Here is a 22,839-nt window from a genome sequence, read left to right as displayed (position 1 = left end):
TCAAACCAACCCATCCTTGACTGACAAGCGAGCCCTCTGAAGTGACCCGACATGGCTAAGACATAATGTGTACCTCTTGCCCCTTGGCTGGGGAGACAGCTTGCAGTGAGTCCTGGGGGATCCCACCAAATGCAGATAGGAGAGACTTGTATGTGTGGCCAAAAGCTGAAGCATGTGAACTCATACAGCAGCCCTGGATTGTGCCAGGCAGCAGGGACAGATGGTGTCTGTAGGAAAGGGTGAGGATCCTGGATTAGGGCATTTTACAGCTATTTTAATTTTCCTTTTCAAGTCCCTGAGTCAGGCTTGGCAGCAATATCACTGCCCAAGTACAAGCTAGCCTGATGTCCTAGACTGGGACAGGGACATCGAGAAGAAGGCCCAGGAAAGAGTCATGGGGTTAATTAGACTGTAAGGGACAGGGCCATGAGACAATGACTGGATAATTTACTATGTAAGGGGTGGGGCCAGCAGAAAGTCACAGGGTTAATTACCATGTAATGGCAGGGCCAGGAGAGAGTTACAAGGTAATTGCAAAGTAGGGGTGGGGGCCAGAGTAGAATTACAAGGTAATTACCAGATGGGGACTCAAGGATGGGAGTTATCAGGTAATTTGGTCATAAATACCATCTCATTGCAGTAAATTCATGGTTCCTTCTGTCTTGGAAACCACAATCCAGGTCCCATGTAATTACTTTGGGAACAATTAAGTGTAATTGCATAGTAATCTGCAGGAGCCAGTAATTACACTAATATGCCGAAGGATTTATTTCTTAAAACCCCCACAGGTATCTGTCAGTAGAAATGGGTCACATGGCAGGTGTGTCTTGCAGTGCTAAGTGCTACTTTCTGTGTGGTCTCCCAGTGCCTTGGCCTGTAAGGGATTAGTGGGGCCAGATTCTACCATCTCAAGGTGTACTTGCTTCATCAGCTGCATTAAAGCCCCATTGCCAGAGCTGAAATGCTAGAACAGAATCCCCTCTCCAGAGGCATTGTCTGCTCCTGTCTCCAGCACCCTGGCTAGCCACCCCCAACTCTCTTCCCTGGTGATTAAGGCAAACCCCACTGCAGACCTGGTGCAGGTGGGATGGGACTATCTGAAATGGACTCGAGTTTAGCCAAAGCCCACTGAAGTTGATCAGAGATTCCCCATTTATGTCAGTAGTGTTGGATCAGCCACTAAGCTGGTGTGACTGCATCTTGTTGCTCCCTGTCAGGGAGTGAGAGGATAACGCATGGCTCGTGCACGTGCTTCTCTCTGCTGGCCGACCGAGGGAGGGGACTGAGGAGCAGCTCACGCAATCCAGGCACTTTCCTCTCTCAGGGGAACGGGAAGAAGAGCAAGCGGCATCTTGGTGTGCGTGGCTGCTGCCCCCTTCCTCGCAAAGTGTCATAGAATCATAGGATCCTGGGGCTCGGAGGGACCTCAGGAGTCATCTAGTCCAGCCCCCTGCCCAAAGCAGGATCAACCCCCAGTAAGTCATCCCAGCCAGGACCTTGTCCAGCTGGGACATAAAAACCTCTAGGGATGGAGATTCCACCACCTCTCTGGGTAACACATTCCAGTGCTTCACCTCCTGGGGAAGTAGTTTTTTTCTAATATCCATCCTAATCCTCACCCTCTGTAACTTCAGCCCATTGCTCCTTGTTCTGCCATCTGTCACCATCTCTCCATCCTCGTTAGAGCCCTCTTCAGGAAGTTGAAGGTTGCTGTTAAATGGCCCCTCAGTCTTCTCTTCTGTAAACTAAAAAAGCCCAAATCTCTCAGCCTCTCCACATAGGTCATGTGCTTCATCCCCTTAATCGTTTTTGTAGCCCTCTGCTGAACCCACTCCAAGGCACCCACATCCTTTCTGTACTGGGGGGCCCAGAACTGGACGCAATATTCCAGATGTGGCCTCACCAGTGCCAAGTAGAGGGGAATAATAACCTCTATATCTGGTGAAAATGCTTCTCGTAATGCACCCCAATATGCCATTAGCCTTCTTGGCTACAAGGGCACACTGTTGACTCACATCCAGCCTCTCATCTGCTGTAATCCCCAGGTCCTTCTCTCCCGCACTGTTACTTAGCCAGCTGAGCCCCAGCCTCTAACAGTGCTTGGGATTCTTCTGTCCCAAGTACAGGAGTCTGAACGTCTCCTTGTCGAACCTCATCAAATTTCTTTTTGGCCCAATCCTCCAATTTGTCTAGGTCAATCTGGACCCTATCCATAGCCACCAATGTAGCTACCTGACCCCCTAGCTTAGTATCAGCTGCAAATGTGCTGAGGGTGCAATCCATCCCCTTATCCAAGTCATTAATAAAGACGTTGAACAATATTGGCCCTAGAATCAATCCCTGAGGCACTCCACTTGAAACTGACCACCAGCCACACATTGAGCCATTGACCACTACCAGCTGGGCCCCTCCATGAAGCCAGCTTTCTATCCATGTATCCAACCCACACTTCCTTAACTTATGGGCAAAAATGTTGTGGGAAACTCTATCAAAGCCTTGCTTAAGTCAGAGTATATCACATCCACTGACTTCCCTGTGTCCACAGAGCCAGTTACCTCATCACAGAAGCTAATCAGATTGGTCAGGCAGGACTTGCCCTTGGTGAATCCATGCTGACTACTCTTGATCACTTTCCCCTCTTCCAAGTGTTTCAAAACAGATTCCTTGAGGATCCCCTCCATGATTTTTCTGGGGATTGAGGTGAGGCTGACCAGTCTATAGTTCCCTGGATTTTCCTTCTTTCCCTTTTTTAAAGGTGGGCACTATGTTTGCCTTTTTCCACCCATCCGGGACCTCTCACAATCTCCACGATTTTTCAAAGATAACGGCCAAAGGCTCTGCAATGACATCTGCCAATTCCCTCAATACCTTTTGATGCATTAAACCTGAATCTAAGGATTTGTGTGCATCTAGCTTTTCTAAGTAGCTCTTTCCCCACTGAGGGCTGCCCACCTCCTTCCCATACTGCATTGCCTAGTGCCGTAGACGGGGAGCTGACCTTGTCAGTGAAGACAGAGGCAAAAAAAGCATTGAGTACTTCAGCCTTTCCTACGTCATCTGTCACCAGGTTACCTCCCTCATCCAGTAACGGCCCCACAACCTCCCTGATAACCCTCTGATTGTTAACATGCCTGTAGAAACCCCTCTTGTTGTCCTTCACTTCCCCTGCCAGCTGCAATTCCGATTGTGCTTTTGCCTTCCTGATTACCCACCGGCATTCTCCAGCCGTATGGTTATACTCCTCCTTAGTCATCTGTCCATGTTTCCACTTCTCATACGCATCCTTTTTGAGTTTAAGCTCGCCAAGGATTTCCCTGGTAAGCCAGGCTGGTTGCCGACCATATTTGCTTTTCTTACTGCGCATTGGGATGGTTTGTTCCTGTGCCTTCAATAGGACTTCTTTAAAATATCGCCAGTTCTCCTGAACGCCTTTCCCCGTCATATTAGCTTCCCAGGGGATCCTGCCCATCAGTTCTCTCAGGGATGAGAGGTCTGCTCTTCTGAAATCAAGGGTCTGTAGGTTCCTGCTCACCTTTCTTCCTTTGTCAGAATCCTGAAATCCACCATCTCATGGTCGCTGCAGCCCAGGTTGCCACCCACTTCTATTTCTCCTACTAGTTCTTCCCTGTTTGTACTGGCAGCAGTTCAGACCCCATTAGTTTGTCACCCACCAACCACTATTTAAGTGCATTGCCCTCTCCCCCATCGTGGCTCAGACTCTCACTGAGATGCCCAGGGTGTATTGCCCATGGTGAGGGTCAGAAGAGTGTAACAAGGTGAGCAGCGGACAGGTGGATGCCGAAAGTTGGAAGCTAAATGAACCCAGCCTCCAACTGTGAGTTACATATATGGCTCTGTAAGCCCGTTGCACTGGCATCCACTGCCCACCAGTGCCAGTAGCTTTCCAGGGGCCTAACCCCCACCCTGGCACATGACCTCCACATTCATCTCCAGTTCCCTTCCCAAAAGCTTGAACATCAGGAACTGACAGCAAGGCTTCCTCCGCACCTTCTCCATCACACCAGCTAGAGGCGGAGCACCCAGAGGCCAGGCCCAGAGCGTGCCCAGTGCAAGGTCCCAGCTCTGGAATCCCCTGCTCCTTGGTGCACACCACATTCGGTGGCTGGGAGATGGGGTCAGAGATGTGGCCCTTCCCTGAGGCCCGCGGAAGGGCAGCTGCTGTTTGTACCTGGTTTTTGTAAACATGCCCAGCTATGAGCCAAAGGGTGTACGACTAATGCCTAACACGTGGGAGTGAGACTGCAGAAGGAGACAGTGAATCAGCCCAACACAGGCCAACACTGAGGAATGCTGGGAGTCGGGGCGGGGGATGAAGATTCCAGACAGGCACACTGAAGGCAGCCAGAGCCTCGGCTGGCCCATGCCTCACAGTGCCCCTAGCTGGGAATATTCCTGTGGCAGGAATGTGAGTTATTTCCAGACATTGGTGGCTGGATCAGCATGGTGGAAAAATCCATCTTCGATGCTTAGTAACCAAGTTTCCATCCTTCAGAGCATGGATATGCTCCACTGAGCCGCTGTCGCCTCCTTAATGACTGTTTTCCTCTCTTTCTTTCAGGGACCTGAACTATAACAAGCTGTTGGAATTCCCAGTAGCCATCAGGACACTAGGCCGACTGCAGGAGCTGTGAGACTTATTTATTTCTTGCCAACGAAATTTGCCAGAAGACAGTGAACAAGAAAGAGCTGCGCACACCCGCGAGCTGGGGAACACAGCCGCGCCCACCCACCACGTGCTCCCTCCAAACTCCGCCTTGACGCCTGTGCCATCCCCATTAAAATAGCTTGTTCTTCCCCAGGGTGGCAATAGATACCTCACCAGATCTCGTTAGCGTGGAAAGAGCATTTGCACAAGCCTGACACCAGCAGGCCAATGGCAATGGGTTTTAGAAGATGTGGCCTCTGGCAGAGTGTGGGGGGCACCACCAGGGAGAGCCCACAAGGAGCCAGGATGCAAGGATGTGGCCCCACCCCCTGCCTCACAGCTCCCCAGCCTGGCTAAGGACCTGAGTCACAGCCCACTAGAGCCATAGAGTTTAGGGTCAGAAGGAACCACCAGATCATCCCTTATAGTACTCCTGCCAATGGGAGCTGCTCTGTTGACATCAGTCAGGTTTGGCTTGTGCCCTGAGCTGGTGTGGCTGACCCCTTAGTCCCTCTCGCACTGCAGGTTTCAAGACCCCATGGACTAGCTCTCTGTTCCCGGGGTGGGCCTGTGGAGACAGCAGATCCATGGAGTTAGCCTTGTGGTTACAAGGCAACCCCCCGTGACAGCTGCTTTCCTCAGCCCCAGCGGTGCCTAGGGCACAGAATCTCTGGGCATCCACCCCATCCTGGGGGCCCTTCTGGTGGCTGGATCCCATCTGACCAATGGGGCCAGGAGAGGGGTCAATATGGCCAGCCCTAATTAACATACAAAGCGGCTCCTTCCTGTGCTGTTCAGACACAGCCCTCACCTGTGTAGGCTGCCTGTCAGCACCAGCCTGGAAGCAGCCTTTGGCTGTTGAGAACCACAGCAGCAGGCTGTGTTTTCCACCCACCACCATGACCTGAGCTGTTGTCCCCTCTTTTTCTTCTCCTTCATGTCTCCTCCCCTGTTGTCTCCCCTCCCCAGCTCACCACACGCTCCTCTTGCCATGCTACGCCTGCTCTCCATCACAGGCCTGCTCCATTGTTTGCCTCCTCATGCAACAGTTTAGTGCTCTGCTAGTCCCACCTCAGCTGGAGATGCCACCCCTGAGTGCAGCATCAGCACCTGCCTAGCTGGGAGGGGGCTGCCAAGAGAAGCTGTTCACTGGAGGACTCCAGGGAGGGCACGGTGGCCACCTCACCGTCCGGCAGAGCAACGGGGGTATATGGGCTCCCTCCGCCTGCTGGCAGGGTCACCAGCTTAGCTGGTCACTAACTCTATGAGGGGCCAGTCTGCTGGGGTTTACAACAAGCTAGGTGCAGAGCTGCTGTCCATGCAGGGGTGGGTCCTGTGACAGGGATGAGCCCATCAAGCAGGGAGCTGCAGTTCCTCTAGTCATTTATCAACAGCAAGGCTCTGCCACTCACTCCCAGGGATGTAGCTTGGGGGCATGGAGGCAAGAGGCAGCCCCATTGGCAGGCGGAGGAAGGGTTGGCTGGGAGGCAGGGTTTCTAACGCATTGGCTGGAGGACGTTTCCTGCATAGGAAGATCTGTTGTAGTAGCAGGGCTCATTGAGAGCCAAAGGCAGAGCTGGAAGCAACTGCTGGGTGCTGAAATCTGAGGGGAAACACAAGGCATATATTTAACAGCAAGAAGGGGAATAGGCATTGAACCAGGCTCCCCAGGGGTGTGCTGGGTTGACCATCGTGCAGAGATTGGATGCTTTGTAGTTCAGCCACAGGTCAATGGACTCAATGCTGGAGTGTCAAAGCTGCTCCTTTTACATTGATTTTAGTGACATTGCAGGTAAAACAGTCTGTGGGGATGTCTGCAGTGCACAGTGTAGCACAGTTACAGCACTACAGCCGCTACCCTGCACAGTTACAGCACTACAGCCGCTACCCAGCACAGTTACAGCACTACAGCCGCTACTCTGCACAGTTACAGCACTACAGCCGCTACTCTGCACAGTTACAGCACTACAGCCGCTACCCAGCACAGTTACAGCACTACAACCGCTACCCTGCAGTTAGAGCACTACAACTACTACCCAGCACAGTTACAGCACTACAACCACTACCCTGCACAGTTACAGCACTACAGCCGCTACCCAGCACAGTTACAGCACTCCAGCTGCTACCCTGCACACTTACAGCACTACAACCGCTACCCAGCACAGTTACAACACTACAGCTGCTACCCAGCACAGTTACAACACTACAATCACTACCCAGCACAATTACAGCACTACAGCCGCTAGCCAGCATAGTTACAACACTACAGCCACTACTCAGCACAGTTACAACACTACAGCTGCTACCCAGCACAATTACAGCACTATAGCCGCTACCCAGCACAGTTACAACACTACAATCACTACCCAGCACAATTACAGCACTACAGCCATTACCCAGCACAGTTACAACACTACAGCCGCTAGCCAGCACAGTTACAACACTACAACCACTACTCAGCACAGTTACAACACTACAGCTGCTACCCAGCACAATTACAGCACTATAGCCGCTACCCAGCACAGTTACAGCACTACAACCACTGCTCAGCACAGTTACAACACTACAGCTGCTACCCAGCAGTTACAGGACTACAGCCGCTACTCAGCACAGTTACAGCACTACAGCCGCTACCCAGCACAGTTACAGCACTACAGCTGCTACCCTGCACAGACTACAACCACTACCGACCACAGTTACAGCACTACAACCGCTACCCTGCAGTTAGAGCACTACAACTACTACCCAGCACAGTTACAGTGCTACAACCACTACCCTGCACAGTTACAGCACTACAGCCGCTACCCAGCACAGTTACAGCACTACAACCACTACCCTGCACAGTTACAGCACTACAGCCGCTACCCAGCACAGTTACAGCACTCCAGCTGCTACCCTGCACACTTACAGCACTACAACCGCTACCCAGCACAGTTACAACACTACAGCTGCTACCCAGCACAGTTACAACACTACAATCACTACCCAGCACAATTACAGCACTACAGCCGCTAGCCAGCATAGTTACAACACTACAGCCGCTACTCAGCACAGTTACAACACTACAGCTGCTACCCAGCACAATTACAGCACTATAGCCGCTACCCAGCACAGTTACAACACTACAATCACTACCCAGCACAATTACAGCACTACAGCCATTACCCAGCACAGTTACAACACTACAGCCGCTAGCCAGCACAGTTACAACACTACAACCACTACTCAGCACAGTTACAACACTACAGCTGCTACCCAGCACAATTACAGCACTATAGCCGCTACCCAGCACAGTTACAGCACTACAACCACTGCTCAGCACAGTTACAACACTACAGCTGCTACCCAGCAGTTACAGGACTACAGCCGCTACTCAGCACAGTTACAACACTACAGCTGCTACCCAGCACAATTACAGCACTACAGCCGCTACCCAGCACAGTTACAGCACTACAACCACTACCCAGCACAGTTACAGCACTGCAGGTGTACCCCTGGTGCACCATAGCATAGACACATCCTAGATTATGGATGGGGCAATCCCATCACTGTAGACGTCCCTCTCCTGAGAGGTGGTCACTCTGTTGACAGAAGAATTCTATCCAGGTCTACACATCCCAGCCACAGCACTTGGTTGACACTTTTTCAACTGCCCTGCGAGGACAATCTAATTTTAAGTAGAGGCCACCCCTAATGCTCTGATCTTAGCCTAAGGTTTGTGGTGCATTCTCAGTCAGTGGCCATTTTCCGATCAAAGTGGGATGCTTTCTAGGGGAGAGCTCCAGCCTGTGTCACATAGGAGGACAGATTAGATGAACGCAATGGCTCCTTCTACCCTCAGCACCTACCACCCTGTGCTTCACACCCTCTCCTGCTCCTCAGGTGTTTTCTTTCCCACCTTCTGACCCAGTCACATCCAGGCCTTTCTCTTCTCACAGGGGTTTCCATAACAACAACATCAAGGCTATTCCCGAGAAGGCGTTTGTTGGGAATCCGTTACTCCAAACCATGTAAGCAGTGTGAGCCAGCTCGCCCTCTTCCTCCAGCACAGGGGAACTGGTTGGAGGCTCTGTCCATCATTTCCCTTGGTCCTGCTCTGACGTGCTGTGAGGGTGGTGGAGGTGGGAGGAGATGGGCTGAAAGAACAGCTCAAATGTAAGATGAAGGTGCGACTTTTAGTGGTTTCCCTCCTGCCCTCTCCCCGCTCCTTTTCCCATGCCTCCCCCTGACCCAGTTCTGATGGCTCCAGTCTCACAGGGCACCCGTAGCAGAAAGGGCAAGAGAAGCAGGCCACTGGTGCAGCGGCAGCATTGCTGTGTTTAGCGCACGGCAGTGGCAGCCATTGCTCTGCACCTCCCCAGACATTAGCCCAGGGGGAGTCTGAGAGCTGTGGCTGTGTGAGCCTGAGGAGCGGCTACAAGGAGTGGAGCCGAGCCCTGTCGGGAGACAGACAGTGATGGCCCCTGGTAGGATGCACCAGGTTGCCAGCACCACTCCTGTCCCACCATGCAGGTTTTCCAGGCACTTCCTCCTTCCACCTCCCCCATGACACCTGGGGGACTGAACTGGTGGACGCTCTGCCCAGCTGGATGTCATGTGTGGAGCAGCAGCAGGTTACACAGGGAGATGGGAAAAAAATCCGAGTCAACCAACGTGCCGCTCAGCCCCATTCCCTGCAACGCGTGCAGCAACTGTTTCTTTGAATGGGAGCAGCTCCCAGCGGGACGGGGGCTGCACGTTCTAGGCATGGTCCAGAGCAGTACTGGCTCAGGGGCACCTCGCTGTCTGTGCTCAGCCTGGAACAGAGGCCAGGATTAGTGGGATCAGGCAGCTCATCGCCAGGTGGCTGGAAGCTCTTGCATGGCTCGTTCCCAGTGACTGCCACTGCTTTGTGCTAATACTAGAATCTCTCCAGTCCACACAGGGTAAACTAAGCTGGCTCTTGTCTCCTTTCCAGCCATTTTTACGACAATCCCATCCAGTCTGTTGGACAGTCTGCCTTCCAGTTCCTGCCAAAGCTGCACACGCTGTAAGTTTCTCCCTCCAGCCCCTGGGCCCAGCTGACCAGGCTTTTCCACCCCTGCTCCCTGTGCCACCCAAGCCCTCCTGTCTAGAAGGACCTTCCCCAGGGGACCTTGGCAGAGCTCATTACGGCCCACATGAATGACCCAGTTCTGAGAGCGGCCTGCTTTCCCACTGCCCAGCTGCAAATCCCCCAGGCCCCCCCAGTGTCCCTGCACCTCCCTGGAGAGCCATTCCAGTCCCTAAATATCCACGTGCCTCCTGCCACCATGGTGCCTGAGCAGTTCGCGCTCATTAACTTGCTGCATTCCCCACAGGCTGAGCCCCACACCGTCGGCCAGCACTGCCCAGCCCTCAGAATACTATGCTCCCATGGGGGCCTTGCCGTACACAGTGGGGCACAACTGGAAACAGTAGCTTTCCCAGACATGCGTTAGCCTGCATCTCTTCTGGCTCCCCTTGCCAGGCTGTGACCAGCCCAGCACCCACAGGCAGCGTTTCACAGGCTTTGGTGTACAGCAGATAGGCCCGTGGTGGAGGTAACCTCAAACGAGCTCTCTTTACAAGCCTCATAAAGCTGCTGGGTGCATCATTATATGTTCCAGCTAATAAAATAAACTCTAATGAGAACCACACAGCATTCTTCAGACCCCTGGGACAAGGCAGCGAGGAGCTTGGAGTCTCCTGCCATCATTGTTTGTATTAAAAACAACCTGCCAAGAATGTCAGGGGTTGGAGGGTTTTTTCCACCCTTCCAGATTTCCTGTGGAGTAAATACCTGAGTGTCTGGTTCACTGCATCTCTGCCCTCCAGAGGCCCCGGCTCCATGCCCCAGCCAGTGGTGGCAAACTCCTGGGAGAAGTAGCTTCAAGAAGGGGTGGGCTTACCACCCACCTATCTGGGCATGGGCCACCACTAGCCAGCTGCCAAAGCTGTTGGGTTAGGGGGGATTTGGAAGCTCCAGCATTCACCCTTGCTCCTTCCAGTTTGCTCGGCCTGTCTCCTTCCAGTTGTCCTGAGCTTGTCTGTCCTTCTCTGCAGGTCATTGAACGGAGCCACAGACGTCAGAGAATTCCCAGACCTCAATGGAACCACCAGCCTAGAAATTCTGTGAGTGGCAAGACCCCTTCCCTTCCTCCCATGCATCATGGTTTTCTGTCCAGGATGGGGCTGTCTCCGAGGAGACAGTGTTTCCCAAACTGTTTTGTGCTGGGCACCACAGGAGCCTCCACGGCCTGTCCTCTAAGTTCTTCTCTGCAGCTGCTGCTGGTAGCTCCTCCTGGAGTCTCCCACCCATCTGACTTTCTACCTGAACCCCACTCAGCCTGTGAAGCCAGCTACCCATCTAGCCCTCCAGAATTACATCCAGCACCAGCCATTCAGTCACTGTGCTACCACTTCATGCCTTTGGGGGCTGCACTACCAGGAGGTGCAGGGCAAGCCAGAAGGCTGCAGTGAAGAAATCCAGAGGATATGAAATTTGCAGCCTTTGAAACTCAGCCGCCCTTCCTGGGGAGGTAGCTGAATTCTCCTTAGAACCCATTCGCCAGCTCAATCCCCACATCCCAGAACCCAACCCAGGGCAGGGAGCCCAGGGTCCCCTGCCTTGGTCTGTCCTCGGTTGGTCTCACCCCGTCTGGAAGGGAGCGACCTGCCGTCAGTACCAGATCCCAGCTCCCCAGGACCCTGTGACTCAGCATAGACCAAAGAACTCTACAAACAGGGCAGAACCTCCCACGGGTGGCAGAAGAATCTCATATGCTCCCACTGCAGCCTCCATGGTGCAGCACAGCCGTGACCCCAGATGGCCAAAGCACTGGGGTGCAGGTGCTTTGTCCTCCTGCCTGGAGAAGTAGGTCACTCTCTGGGAACTGGCACATTCTGCTTCCACCGTCTCCAAGGAGATGCAGGTTGGGTGTAAGGCCGTGCAACCCACGTGCCCTGGGCACGTTCCATTCATCTCTCCCTGCCCCAAGCCCAGTCCGGGGCCTCCTCCTGTCTACAAAGCCACCGTCCCTTTCTCACCTTGTGCTCACCCCTTCGACTGTTCCATTCCCCCACAGGGGCTGGGCTCCCAGGCATGCCAGCTTCTCACGAGTCCCTTCTGCCTCCCTCCCACCCCCAGGACCTTAACCCGGGCCGGGATCTGTCTGCTGCCCAGAGGGATGTGCCAGCAGCTGCCCAGCCTCCGCATTCTGTGAGTGACCCCTCAGATCCCGCCTGGATCGTACCGCCCTATTTCTTGGTTTGCTCCTCTGATCCCAGCACAGCCCGAGTGGGGCACCTCTGGCCTCCATGATGTTAGCTAATGAGACGGGCGCTGGGCTTGACAGGCCTCTGCTGCGCCTTTGTGAGCTGTCTCTCTCAGTGCCAAGTCAGCCGGGTCGCGGTTTGCCCGTTTCACATGTGGTGACAATGGCTTGCCTAGCCTCTCCGCATACGGCATTGCTCCAAACAAGCCCAGGCCTCGCAGCCCTCCCTGGCACACGCCCCCGGGCACCAGGGCTCCCACTGTGTGCCAACAGCGCAGCACCGATCCGAGTGTCCTCTGTTCAGGCTGAGCCTGAATTCCTTCCTGCTCCCCTGGGCTACGTCTACACGTGAAGCCTACATCGAAATAGGCTATTTAGATGAATAACGTCTACACGTCCTCCAGGGCTGGCAACGTCGATGTTCAACATCGACGTTGCGCAGCACCACATCGAAATAGGCGCAGCGAGGGAACGTCTACACGCCACAGTAGCACACATCGAAATAAGGGTGCCAGGCACAGCTGCAGACAGGGTCACAGGGCGGACTCAACAGCCAGCCGCTCCCTTAAAGGGCCCCTCCCAGACACACTTGCACTAAACAGCACAAGATCCACAGAGCCGACAACGAGTTGCAGACCCCGTGCATGCAGCATGAATCCCCCGCTGCAGCAGCAGCAGCCAGAAGCCCTGGGCTAAGGGCTGCTGCACACAATGACCATAGAGCCCCGCACGGGCTGGAGAGACAGCGTCTCTCAACCCCCCAGCTGATGGCTGCCGTGGAGGACCCCACAATTTCGACGTTGCGGGACGCGGATCGTCTACACGGTCCCTACTTCGACGTTGAACGTCGAAGTAGGGCGCTATTCCGATCCCCTCATGAGGGTAGCGACTTCGACGTCTCGCCGCCTAACGTCGAAGTTAACTTCGAAATAGCGCCCGACGCGTGTAGCCGCGACGGGCGCTATTTCGAAGTTAGTGCTGCTACTTCAAAGTAGCATGCACGTGTAGACACAGCTCTGGTGTAAATCAGGAGTGCCTCCAGCAGCGTCGTACTCATGTCAGGGGGAGCAGTATCAGTCCTCCTCTGATGTGCCCCAGCGAGTGAGCTGTGCTCGTCTGTACCTTCACAAAACACACCAGCAGGCCTGCAGCACTTCAGAGACTAACACAACAATTTATTAGGTGATGAGGTTTTGTGGGGCAGACCCACTTCGTCAGAGCTGGTGAATTCTAGTGACTCTGCCCCACGAAAGCTCATCACCGCATAAATTACGTTGTTAGTCTTTAAAGTGCCACAGGACAGCTGGTTTGTCTTGTATGATGTGGAATCTTCACTAGAACTGGTGGGAAAAGGAGGGTTCTCCCCCACCTCCAACCCCCATGGAAAATTGCAACTTTTTGGCCAAAAAACTGCAAATATGCAGTGGAAATCCTTTGGGAGAAAAAAATGAAAATCTGATGTGGAAATACTGCCAAGAAGCCACATTGCAAGCTGTCTGCTGGTGCCTTCCGCACTCGTTTTCCTCTCTGAGCCAGTCTCTTTGGAGAAACTACACTTCCCATGATGCACCACAGTCTCCCTTCTTGTTGTGCCACTGTGGGGTATCCTGGGAGTCCCTGGCCCTGGTGAACGGTGGGAGGCCTCTTCTGGTTGGGGACAAATGGGTGTATTCACACAACTACTCTCCAGCTCCTTCGAGGTACCATGGCTTCATTTCTGACAGTTCATTTTGGTCACATTGTTTCAGTTGTAAGGTATTTGGAGCCAAATTTTCCAGCAAAAGCAGGGACGTTCTGTGAACTATTTCATTCACTCAAACTCCGCTTTCCTTTGAAAAAATGATTTGTATAGAAAATTGTGGACCAGCTCTGCCAGTCAGTCATGCTGTCCTCTCCTCCAGGACTGGATGATTTTTCCCTCTTTCTCCAGTAATTTCCCTGGTGCCTTTTCACCACCTGAAGTTATCCGTTTGATTCACTATTGAGACAGAAAGGCTCCAAAAACATGATCTCAGGTCAGGCACAGGCGTTGGTGTCTGTGTGGCATGGTAGAGTGGTCTGATGGTTGAAGCAAGAAAGACCCTCTCTCTATAAGGCACTGCTCTGGCCCCCACCACCATGGTATCTGCGTCGCTTGCAACCTTTAATGTATTTATCATCACACATCCCTATGATGCAGGGCAGGGCTATTAGCCTCATTGTACAGACAGGGACCTGAGACCCAGATGACTGGCCCAAGGTCATACAGGAAGTCTGTGGCTGAATTAAAATTTGAACCTGCTAGAAGTCAGAACTCCTGGGCTCTGTGCCTCGCTCTGTCACTGGGCGTATGTTGTTGGGCAAGTCACATCATTGCTCTGTACCTCAGTTTCCCGACCTGCACTGCAGAGGCAGAGTTAATGTTTGTAAAGTGTGTTAAGATTCTGGGCTGGCTGGTGCTACAGAAATATCATAGACTCATGTAAAGGACTGTAGAGAGAGCTGGAAGGGACCTCAAGAGGTCATCGAGTCCAGCTCCCTGCCCCAAGCAGGATCAACCCCAACTAAATCATCTCAGCCAGGACTTTGTCAAGCCAGGATGGATGGAGATTCCACCACCTCCCTAAGCAACACATTCCATCGCTACGCCTCTCCCTCTGTAACTTCAGACCATTGCTCCTTGTTCTGCTGTGTAAGAACAAACAGTTGTCCTGGGGGTGGGAGGCTGAGGGCAAATGCTGGTTGACTGGTGCAGTGTGAGGAACAGATGGCATAATGAGGACACGGGGGTGGTGATCACATTTTGAGTGACACCCCAGAATGCGGAAGCTGCAGCTGGCAGGCCGGAACTTGCTGCACTGGCTGTAATGCTGTGCTGAATGTGCCATCCTCCATCTTCAGGGAGGAAAAGATGAGGAGGATTAAAAATCAGCAGTTGGTGTGGCTTGGCGGTTGGCCATTATCTTTGAAAAGTCGTGGAGATCAGGAGAGATCCCTGATGTCTGGAAAATGTAGTGCCCATCTTTAAAAAAGGAAAGAAGGATGATCCAGGGAACTATAGGCCTGTCAGTCTTACATCAGTCCCTGGAAAAATCATGGAGGGCTCCTCAAGGAAGTCATTTTGAGGCACTTGGAGGAGGGGAAAGTGATCAGGAATAGTCAGCATGGATTCATGAAGGGCAAGTCATGCCTACCAATCTAATTAGTTTCTATGATGAGATAACTGGCTCTTGTGGATAGGGGAAGATCAATGGATGTGATTTATCTTGACTGTAGCAAAGCTTTTGATACGATCTCCCACAATATTCTTGTCAGCAAGTTAAAGGAATGTGGATTGGATAAATGTACGGTAAGATGGACAGAAAGCTGGCTAGAAGGTCGGGCCCAGCGGGTAGTGATCAATGGCTCGATGTCAGGATGGTGGTCGGTTTCTAGTGGAGTGCCCCAAGATTCAGTTCTGGGTCCTGTTCTGTTCATTATATTTATCCATTACCTGGATGAGGGGTTGGTTTGCACCCTCAGCAAGTTTGCGGATGACACAAAGCTAGGGGGAGAGGTAGATACGCTGGAGGGTAGGGACAGGGTCCAGAGTGCCTTAGACAAATTGGAAGACTGGGCCACAAGAAATCTGATGAGGTTCAGTAAGGACAAGTGCAGAGTCCTGCACTTGGGCCGGAAGAATCCCAAGCATTGTTACAGGCTGCGGTTCGACTGGCTTAGTAGTAGTTCTGCAGAAAAGGACCTGGGAGTTGTAGTGGACAAGAAACTGGACATGAGGCAACAGTGTGCCGTTGTAGCCAAGAAGGCTAATGGCATATTAGGTCGCATCAAGAGGAGCGTTGCCAGTAGATCCAGAGAAGTGATTATTCCTCTTTATTCGGCTTTGGTGAGGCCGCATCTGGAGTACTGTGTCCAGTTCTGGGCCCCCAATTATAGGAAGGATGTGGATACACTAGAGGGGGTCCAGCGGAGGGCGACCAAAATAATTAGGGGGCTGGAGCATATGACTTATGAAGAAAGGTTGAGGGAATTGGGTCTATTTGGTCTGCAGAAGAGAAGACTGAGGGGGGACTTGATAACAGCCTTCAACTTACTGAAGGGAGGTTGCAAAGAGGCTGGAGAGAGGCTGTTCACAGTGGTCACGGATGGCAGAACACAGAGCAATGGTCTCAAGTTGCGGATGGGAAGGTCCAGGTTGAACATTCGGAAAAACTTTTTCACTAGGAGGGTGGTGAGGCATTGGAATGGTCTACCCAGGGGAGTAGTGGAGTCTCCATCCCTGGAGGTGTCTAAGTCTTGGCTCAACAAAGCCCTGGCTGGGCTGATCTGATGAGGCTGGTCCTGCCTTGGGCAGGGGGCTTGACTTGATGGCTTCTTAGGTCTCTTCCAGATCTATTGTTCTATGATTCTATGGTACATAGAGAACAGGCGGCCCACCTCAACTACCCTGTGAGCTAGCCTGTCTGCTGGCCTCGGAACGTGCATCTGCCATCCCAGGTGCCGGTGGGGAATCTTGACATTCACAGGTGCCTGCTCTGCCTGCGCAAAAGCAGACATCCCCAAGTTTGCAGCTGTCTCTGGGGTTCCCGGGGGAGGGGGAATTGCACAGACCTGCCCCTTCAGAAAAGCCAATCCCCAGAAGTAGAAGCTGGAGCTGCATGGGGGCTGGAAGAGCAGGTAAGCCATTGAGCAATCTGTGCGTAAGGCGTGGAAATGAGTGAGGAAATCAGTGCCAAGTGTCAGGTGTGGGCTGAGCCAATGGATATCCCTCTTTGCCAGTGTTTCCTGCTCCCCCCACCCCCCGCACAGCCCACTCCCCTTCTCAGCAAGAGCTGCTTCCCAAGAATGCTGTGCTTTTAATCTCCTGCCACATCTGTGGCATTCCTTTCCCCAGAGAACTCTCACACAATCGAATTGAAGAGCTGCCCAGCTTTCGCAGGTGCCAGCGGCTGGAAGAAATGTGAGTCAAGAGATTCCCTCCTTCAAAGCGTGGATCGGGGTGGGGGCCCTCTCGGGGACTGGACACAATCCCAGCTCGGAGGACACCCGAGGCACTGAGCACCGCATGGAAAGCCAGTGACAAAGAGAGGAAAACTCAGCCAGGCATTTGCCAGGACTCAACTCCATGTCCAGGGTGAAAAGCTCAGTTCACTAACCCTGGTCACAGATCCCCTGGCATAAGTGCTAGAGAGAGGCTGTTCTAAGCCCAGAGCCACACTCAAGAGAGGGCTGGGTTTGGTTACTTTGCATTCTGACCCACTCCCCCCATGAAAGCAGAGGAGGTTAGAAATGCTCACACAGCCGGGACGTGTCCCATGGCTGTGTTTCCTTCTGCTGCCACGGGCACAGAGAAACCCTTTTACTCATTCCAGCCACTCTGTCTTTGCAGAGGCCTCCAGCACAACAAGATCCATGAAATCAGAGCAGACACCTTTGGGCAGCTTGCAGCCCTCCGCTCCATGTGAGTACAGCTCCGTCTGCGCTGGCATGGGGAAATGCGGGGGCAGGGGACCATGGGCTCATTGCCAGGTCCAAGACCAGAGAGCTTTGCTTGTATTGCTAGACTCTTGGGTCCAAAACCCACCCCCTCACCCCCGCCAAGGAAGAAATGGACCTTTGGACGAGATACAGGCCCAAGGGACAAAAGCCCATAGCCCTGGCGAACACAGGCCTAGGCAGAGAATTCATGGGCTGGGCTGGCTCTGGCAGCAGCTGGCAGGAGAACCACTTCACTTGCATGACCTACCTTATCGCCAACATTTGCAGAACAGGTGTGGTTAGTAGATGTCTCATGTGTGGGCACAGCTGTGCTGATCATGGGTGAGAGCTCTGCAGATCCTGGGTGGGGTGCAGTTCAGCAGATCCTGGGTGGGGCGCAGCTTGGCAGACCATGGCTGTGTCTACACGTGCCCCAAACTTCGAAATGGCCATGCAAATGGCCATTTCGAAGTTTACTAATGAAGCGCTGAAATGCATATTCAGCGCTTCATTAGCATGTGGGCGGCAGCGGCGCTTCGAAATTGACGCTCCTTGCCGCCGCGCGGCGCGTCCAGACAGGGCTCCTTTTCGAAAGGATGCTGCCATGAGCTCATGGGAATAAGGGGACTTCAAAGTAGGCGGGGTCCTTTCGAAAATGAGCCCCATCTGGACGCGCCGCGCGGTGGCAAGGAGCGTCAATTTTGAAGCGCAGCTGCCGCCCACATGCTAATGGAGCGCTGAATATGCATTTCAGCGCTTCATTAGTAAACTTCGAAATGGCCATTTGCATGGCCATTTCGAAGTTTGGGGCACGTGTAGACACAGCCCATGAGTAGGTATGGTTCTGCAGATCATGGGGTGGGCACAGCTTGGCAGACCATGAGTAGGTATGGTTCTGCAGGTCATGGGTGGTTACAGCTCTGCAGAGGTGGGGGGGTATGGCTCAGCAGATCATGGATAGGGTTTGCTCTGCAGGTTACATGTGGGGCAGAGCTCTGCAGATCGCAGGTGGGGCACAGCTCCGCAGGGCATGGATGGGTTACGGTTCTACAGCACATGGGTGGGGTACAACTCTGTAGATCATACTTGGGTACAGAGCTGCAGCTCATGGGTAGGTGGAGCTCAGCAGATCATGGGTAGGTACCACACTGCAGGTCATCGGTGGGTACAGCACAGCAGATCATGGGCAGGGTACACTTCGGCAGATCATGGGAGGTTACAGCTCTGCAGAGGTGAGTGGAGTGCAGGGTATGGGAGGGTGCAGTGCGGCAGATCATGGATGAATTATGGTTCCGCGGATCATGGGTGGGTGCAGCTCCACGGATCATGGGTGGGCGCAGCTCCGCGGATCATGGGTGGGCGCAGCTGTGCGGATCATGGGTGCAGCTCTGCAGATCATGGGTGGGTGCAGCTCCACGGATCATGGGTGGGCGCAGCTCCACGGATCATGGGTGGGCGCAGCTCTGCAGATCATGGGTGGGTGCAGCTCCGCGGATCATGGGTGGGTGCAGCTCCGCAGGTGAGGCCAAAAATAGCAGCACATAGAAGCTAAAGAAGTATGATGCAGAAACTTCCCCTCCCCCCACGTAGGGGGCTGTGTGTGCACCACAAGTACAAACACCAGTCACAGACACCACATACACTAAGCACACATATTAACCACACAGAAACAAATGTGCACTTCACCCCACACATGCCATCCACACCCTAATCTGCACACACTACACACCCGCTGCACTATGCACAGACGCTTCACCCCACACATGCCATCCACACCCTAATCTGCACACACTACACACCCGCTGCACTATGCACAGACGCTTCACCCCACACATGCCATCCACATCCTAATCTGCACACACTACACACCCGCTGCACTAACTACGCACAGACGCTTCACCCCACACATGCTGTTTATACACATTTCCAAACTACACCCGACGTATTCCAGTTCCACACCCTGTACACCCACATGCCACATCTGCCAACCACAACCCTTCACCCGCTGTATCCTGCTCCACTACCTCTGCCACGGATACACCACCGCACACATCCATTCACCCCAGACACGCTAATGTCTGCACCCCAGCACTGCGCACGCACGTTCGGGCCCTGCTTGCCCTTGCCTGTGGGCCTCCCTGCAGTGTCTCTTTACAGCATCACTGTCACAGTGGGGCCTGGCCGCATAGCCGCACTTTGGCACTAAGAGGAAGCCAGGAGCTGCCAGGTACCGCAGAGTTTAGCACTTCACTGCAAACACGCCCAGCCTTGCAGGAAGAAATGCAAGGGAGGGGGCAGTTTTTCCCAGGGTGACTGCAGCCGGCCAACCTGGGCCTGACAGGGGCTGTGCAGCCTTTGTACCTACAGAGCTGGATTCCAGAGCCCCTGAGAGTGTGGCGCTCAGGATCAGCTTCTGAGGGGGGTTCAATTTCAGTTGGCTTCCCTGCTGAGCGAGAGCCTGGGTGAGCCAGCGATAAGGCCCAGAGTTCTACAGACTGGGCTGCAAGGGGGAAGAAGGGACATGGGCGAGCAGACATGTGGCAGAGGAGACTTGGGAGGGTTTTACTGGGGTCCATTCAGGGCCGAGGAGCGTCTGACCTTCCTCAGTAAGAGAGGGGTCTCTCAGGGCATGGTGAGAGCCTGGCCGGCTTTGATAGTGATGCTTGGAGGGGCAGTGTTTTTGCTTCATGCCTGGGCCTACCAATCTCAATAGCTTCCCTTCAGCAGGCATCCCCCCAATCTCTTACTCGCCCCTCACAGCCATGTGCTTGCCTTGCAGAGACCTGAGCTGGAATTACATTCAGTCGATTCACCCAGAGGCCTTTGCCATGCTCCACTCGCTCACCAAGCTGTAAGTCGCTTTGAGGTGCCTCCTGCCTTAGGACCAGGACGGAGCTGCTGTGGGACATCAGGTTCCCTTAGAGAAATCGGATAATGTGGTGTCTGTGCCCCCACAGAAACAGGATGCGTTGGGTGGGCCCTGCAGATTGCTGGGGTGCTAGTGACTCTCACAGTGTAATCTTGAAGCTACAGAGTCACAGTTTAAGACTGGATGGGACATGCAGGTTGGCCGATCTGTCCTCATGTAAACCAGCCCCCCCTGCTGCAGGCTGCACACCCAGAATGAAAACAAGCCAGTGCAGCCTGCAGGGGACTGGGCTGTCACCCGCCACAGGCACAGAATGGGCGAGACAGCCCTGTACGACAGGGATTGGCTCAGCTGATCATAGCAAGTGGCCTGTGCCTCCTGCTGCAGAGACAGGCCCAAACCCGCAAGGCCCAGGCCCATTCACCTCCCACGGGGCTCATATTCTCCCTAGACGTCCAGTGGAGGCCCTGCTCCTCTCAGGTTGCTTGCAATGGGAGTTAGGCTCCTAAATGTCTGTGAGGATCTGGGGCCTTGCTCTGCAGAGCTGCTCCTCTTCCACGCCAATCCCACCATGCCCTAGTGGTGGCTCACCAGTGTAAAACTATCAGGGGCTGGGTATTGACCAGCCATCATCATTGGCTGATGACCGTTCTGGAGCTTGTATGCAATGGCCCACTGATCTCTGTTTCTAATGGGCTAGTGCCCAGAACTGCTGGGCAGTAGGCTGAGCAGGGTAAACTGACACCCTCACGAGACAGCCCAGGCAAGTCACACCACAGGGCAGGACTGAACCACACGCCGGGGCAGGATGGTGACACACAGGCTGCACCTGAGCAGGGGATGAACAAGAGACTTCACCGTCCAGCCAGAGCGCATGTGGGTGGGCATCAGCCAGCCAAGTCTGCGAGTGCAGTTAGGGTAAGAGCCTGTGTTTGCGTTCCTGTGGCGAATACCAGCGATGATCTGTGCCACACTGACAGGCCTTACACGGCGCGAACCCTGCAAAGCGTCTGAGTGTAAAAGCCCTCTAGAAAATGGGGGTAGGGGAGGGGTGGCTGGAAAAGGAGGTCAGCGTGAGGGAGCAGATCAAGGCATTCTAACGCCGTGGCTGTGAGAGCCTGGCAGATGCTCAAACCGGAGTCCCAGCAATGGCCAACGACAGTCTTCCTAATAGTGTATGCGGGGGGCAGCAAGGACCTGTCCCCACCCCTGCCACCATCACGCCACATGGCCCCACTCCCTGGCCAAGCCACACGCTGGAGTGAGCTGGGAAACCCAGGTTCCCCCATTCTCCCAGAGTGGGGCTCATGGTCCATGTCCCCATCCCCACAGTGCTCCCAGCCAGAGCAGCTTGCAGCCCTGCCCGGGCAGCTCTTACTCATGCCTGGACCCAGCTTCCAGCCTGGCCAAGGAGCAGGGCCTCAGGCGGAACAGGAGAGGCAGCGTGAGGCCTGTGGATGTGCAGGAAGGGTGAGGGGGACAGGAGAGGCGGGTGAGGCCTGTGGATGTGCAGGAAGGGTGAGGGGAACAGGAGAGGCGGGTGAGGCCTGTGGATGTGCAGGAAGGGTGAGGGGGGACAGGAGAGGCGGGGTGAGGCCTGTGGATGTGCAGGAAGGGTGAGGGGAACAGGAGAGGCAGGTGAGGCCTCTGGATGTGCAGGAAGGGTGAGGGGGGACAGGAGAGGCAGGTGAGGCCTCTGGATGTGCAGGAAGGGTGAGGGGGGACAGGAGAGGCGGGTGAGGCCTGTGGATGTGCAGTGAGGGTGAGGGGAACAGGAGAGGCGGGTGAGGCCTGTGGATGTGCAGGAAGGGTGAGGGGGGACAGGAGAGGAGGGTGAGGCCTGTGGATGTGCAGGAAGGGTGAGGGGAACAGGAGAGGCGGGTGAGGCCTGTGGATGTGCAGGAAGGGTGAGGGGAACAGGAGAGGCGGGTGAGGCCTGTGGATGTGCAGGAAGGGTGAGGGGAACAGGAGAGGCGGGTGAGGCCTGTGGATGTGCAGTGAGGGTGAGGGGAACAGGAGAGGCGGGTGAGGCCTGTGGATGTGCAGGAAGGGTGAGGGGGAACAGGAGAGGCGGGTGAGGCCTGTGGATGTGCAGGAAGGGTGAGGGGGAACAGGAGAGGCAGGTGAGGCCTGTGGATGTGCAGGAAGGGTGAGGGGAACAGGAGAGGCGGGTGAGGCCTGTGGATGTGCAGTGAGGGTGAGGGGGACAGGAGAGGCGGGTGAGGCCTGTGGATGTGCAGGAAGGGTGAGGGGGAACAGGAGAGGCGGGTGAGACCTGTGGATGTGCAGGAAGGGTGAGGGGGAACAGGAGAGGAGGGTGAGGCCTGTGGATGTGCAGGAAGGGTGAGGGGGAACAGGAGAGGAGGGTGAGGCCTGTGGATGTGCAGGAAGGGTGAGGGGGGACAGGAGAGGCGGGGTGAGACCTGTGGATGTGCAGGAAGGGTGAGGGGGAACAGGAGAGGAGGGGTGAGGCCTGTGGATGTGCAGGAAGGGTGAGGGGGGACAGGAGAGGCGGGTGAGGCCTGTGGATGTGCAGGAAGGGTGAGGGGAACAGGAGAGGCGGGTGAGGCCTG

General features: G+C 54.4%; 1 protein-coding gene across 1 annotated transcript in view; it reads left to right on the top strand.

The window, feature by feature from the left end:
* Positions 1-22,839, top strand: part of LGR6 (leucine rich repeat containing G protein-coupled receptor 6) — a 252,963-nt gene that overhangs the window by 187,897 nt on the left and 42,227 nt on the right. Inside the window, exons 7-14 of the mRNA XM_074977509.1 lie at positions 4,580-4,648; positions 8,605-8,676; positions 9,624-9,695; positions 10,730-10,798; positions 11,814-11,885; positions 16,814-16,879; positions 17,309-17,380; positions 20,177-20,248. Of these exons, the coding sequence (XP_074833610.1) occupies positions 4,580-4,648; positions 8,605-8,676; positions 9,624-9,695; positions 10,730-10,798; positions 11,814-11,885; positions 16,814-16,879; positions 17,309-17,380; positions 20,177-20,248 (564 nt within the window). The remainder of the gene's footprint in view (positions 1-4,579; positions 4,649-8,604; positions 8,677-9,623; positions 9,696-10,729; positions 10,799-11,813; positions 11,886-16,813; positions 16,880-17,308; positions 17,381-20,176; positions 20,249-22,839) is intronic.

The sequence above is a fragment of the Carettochelys insculpta genome, chromosome 26 (genome assembly GCF_033958435.1).
Source record: "Carettochelys insculpta isolate YL-2023 chromosome 26, ASM3395843v1, whole genome shotgun sequence".
Taxonomy (NCBI): Eukaryota; Metazoa; Chordata; order Testudines; family Carettochelyidae; genus Carettochelys; species Carettochelys insculpta.
The sequence above is the reverse complement of the archived record's forward strand: the minus strand, read 5'-3'. Positions and strand labels throughout refer to the sequence as shown.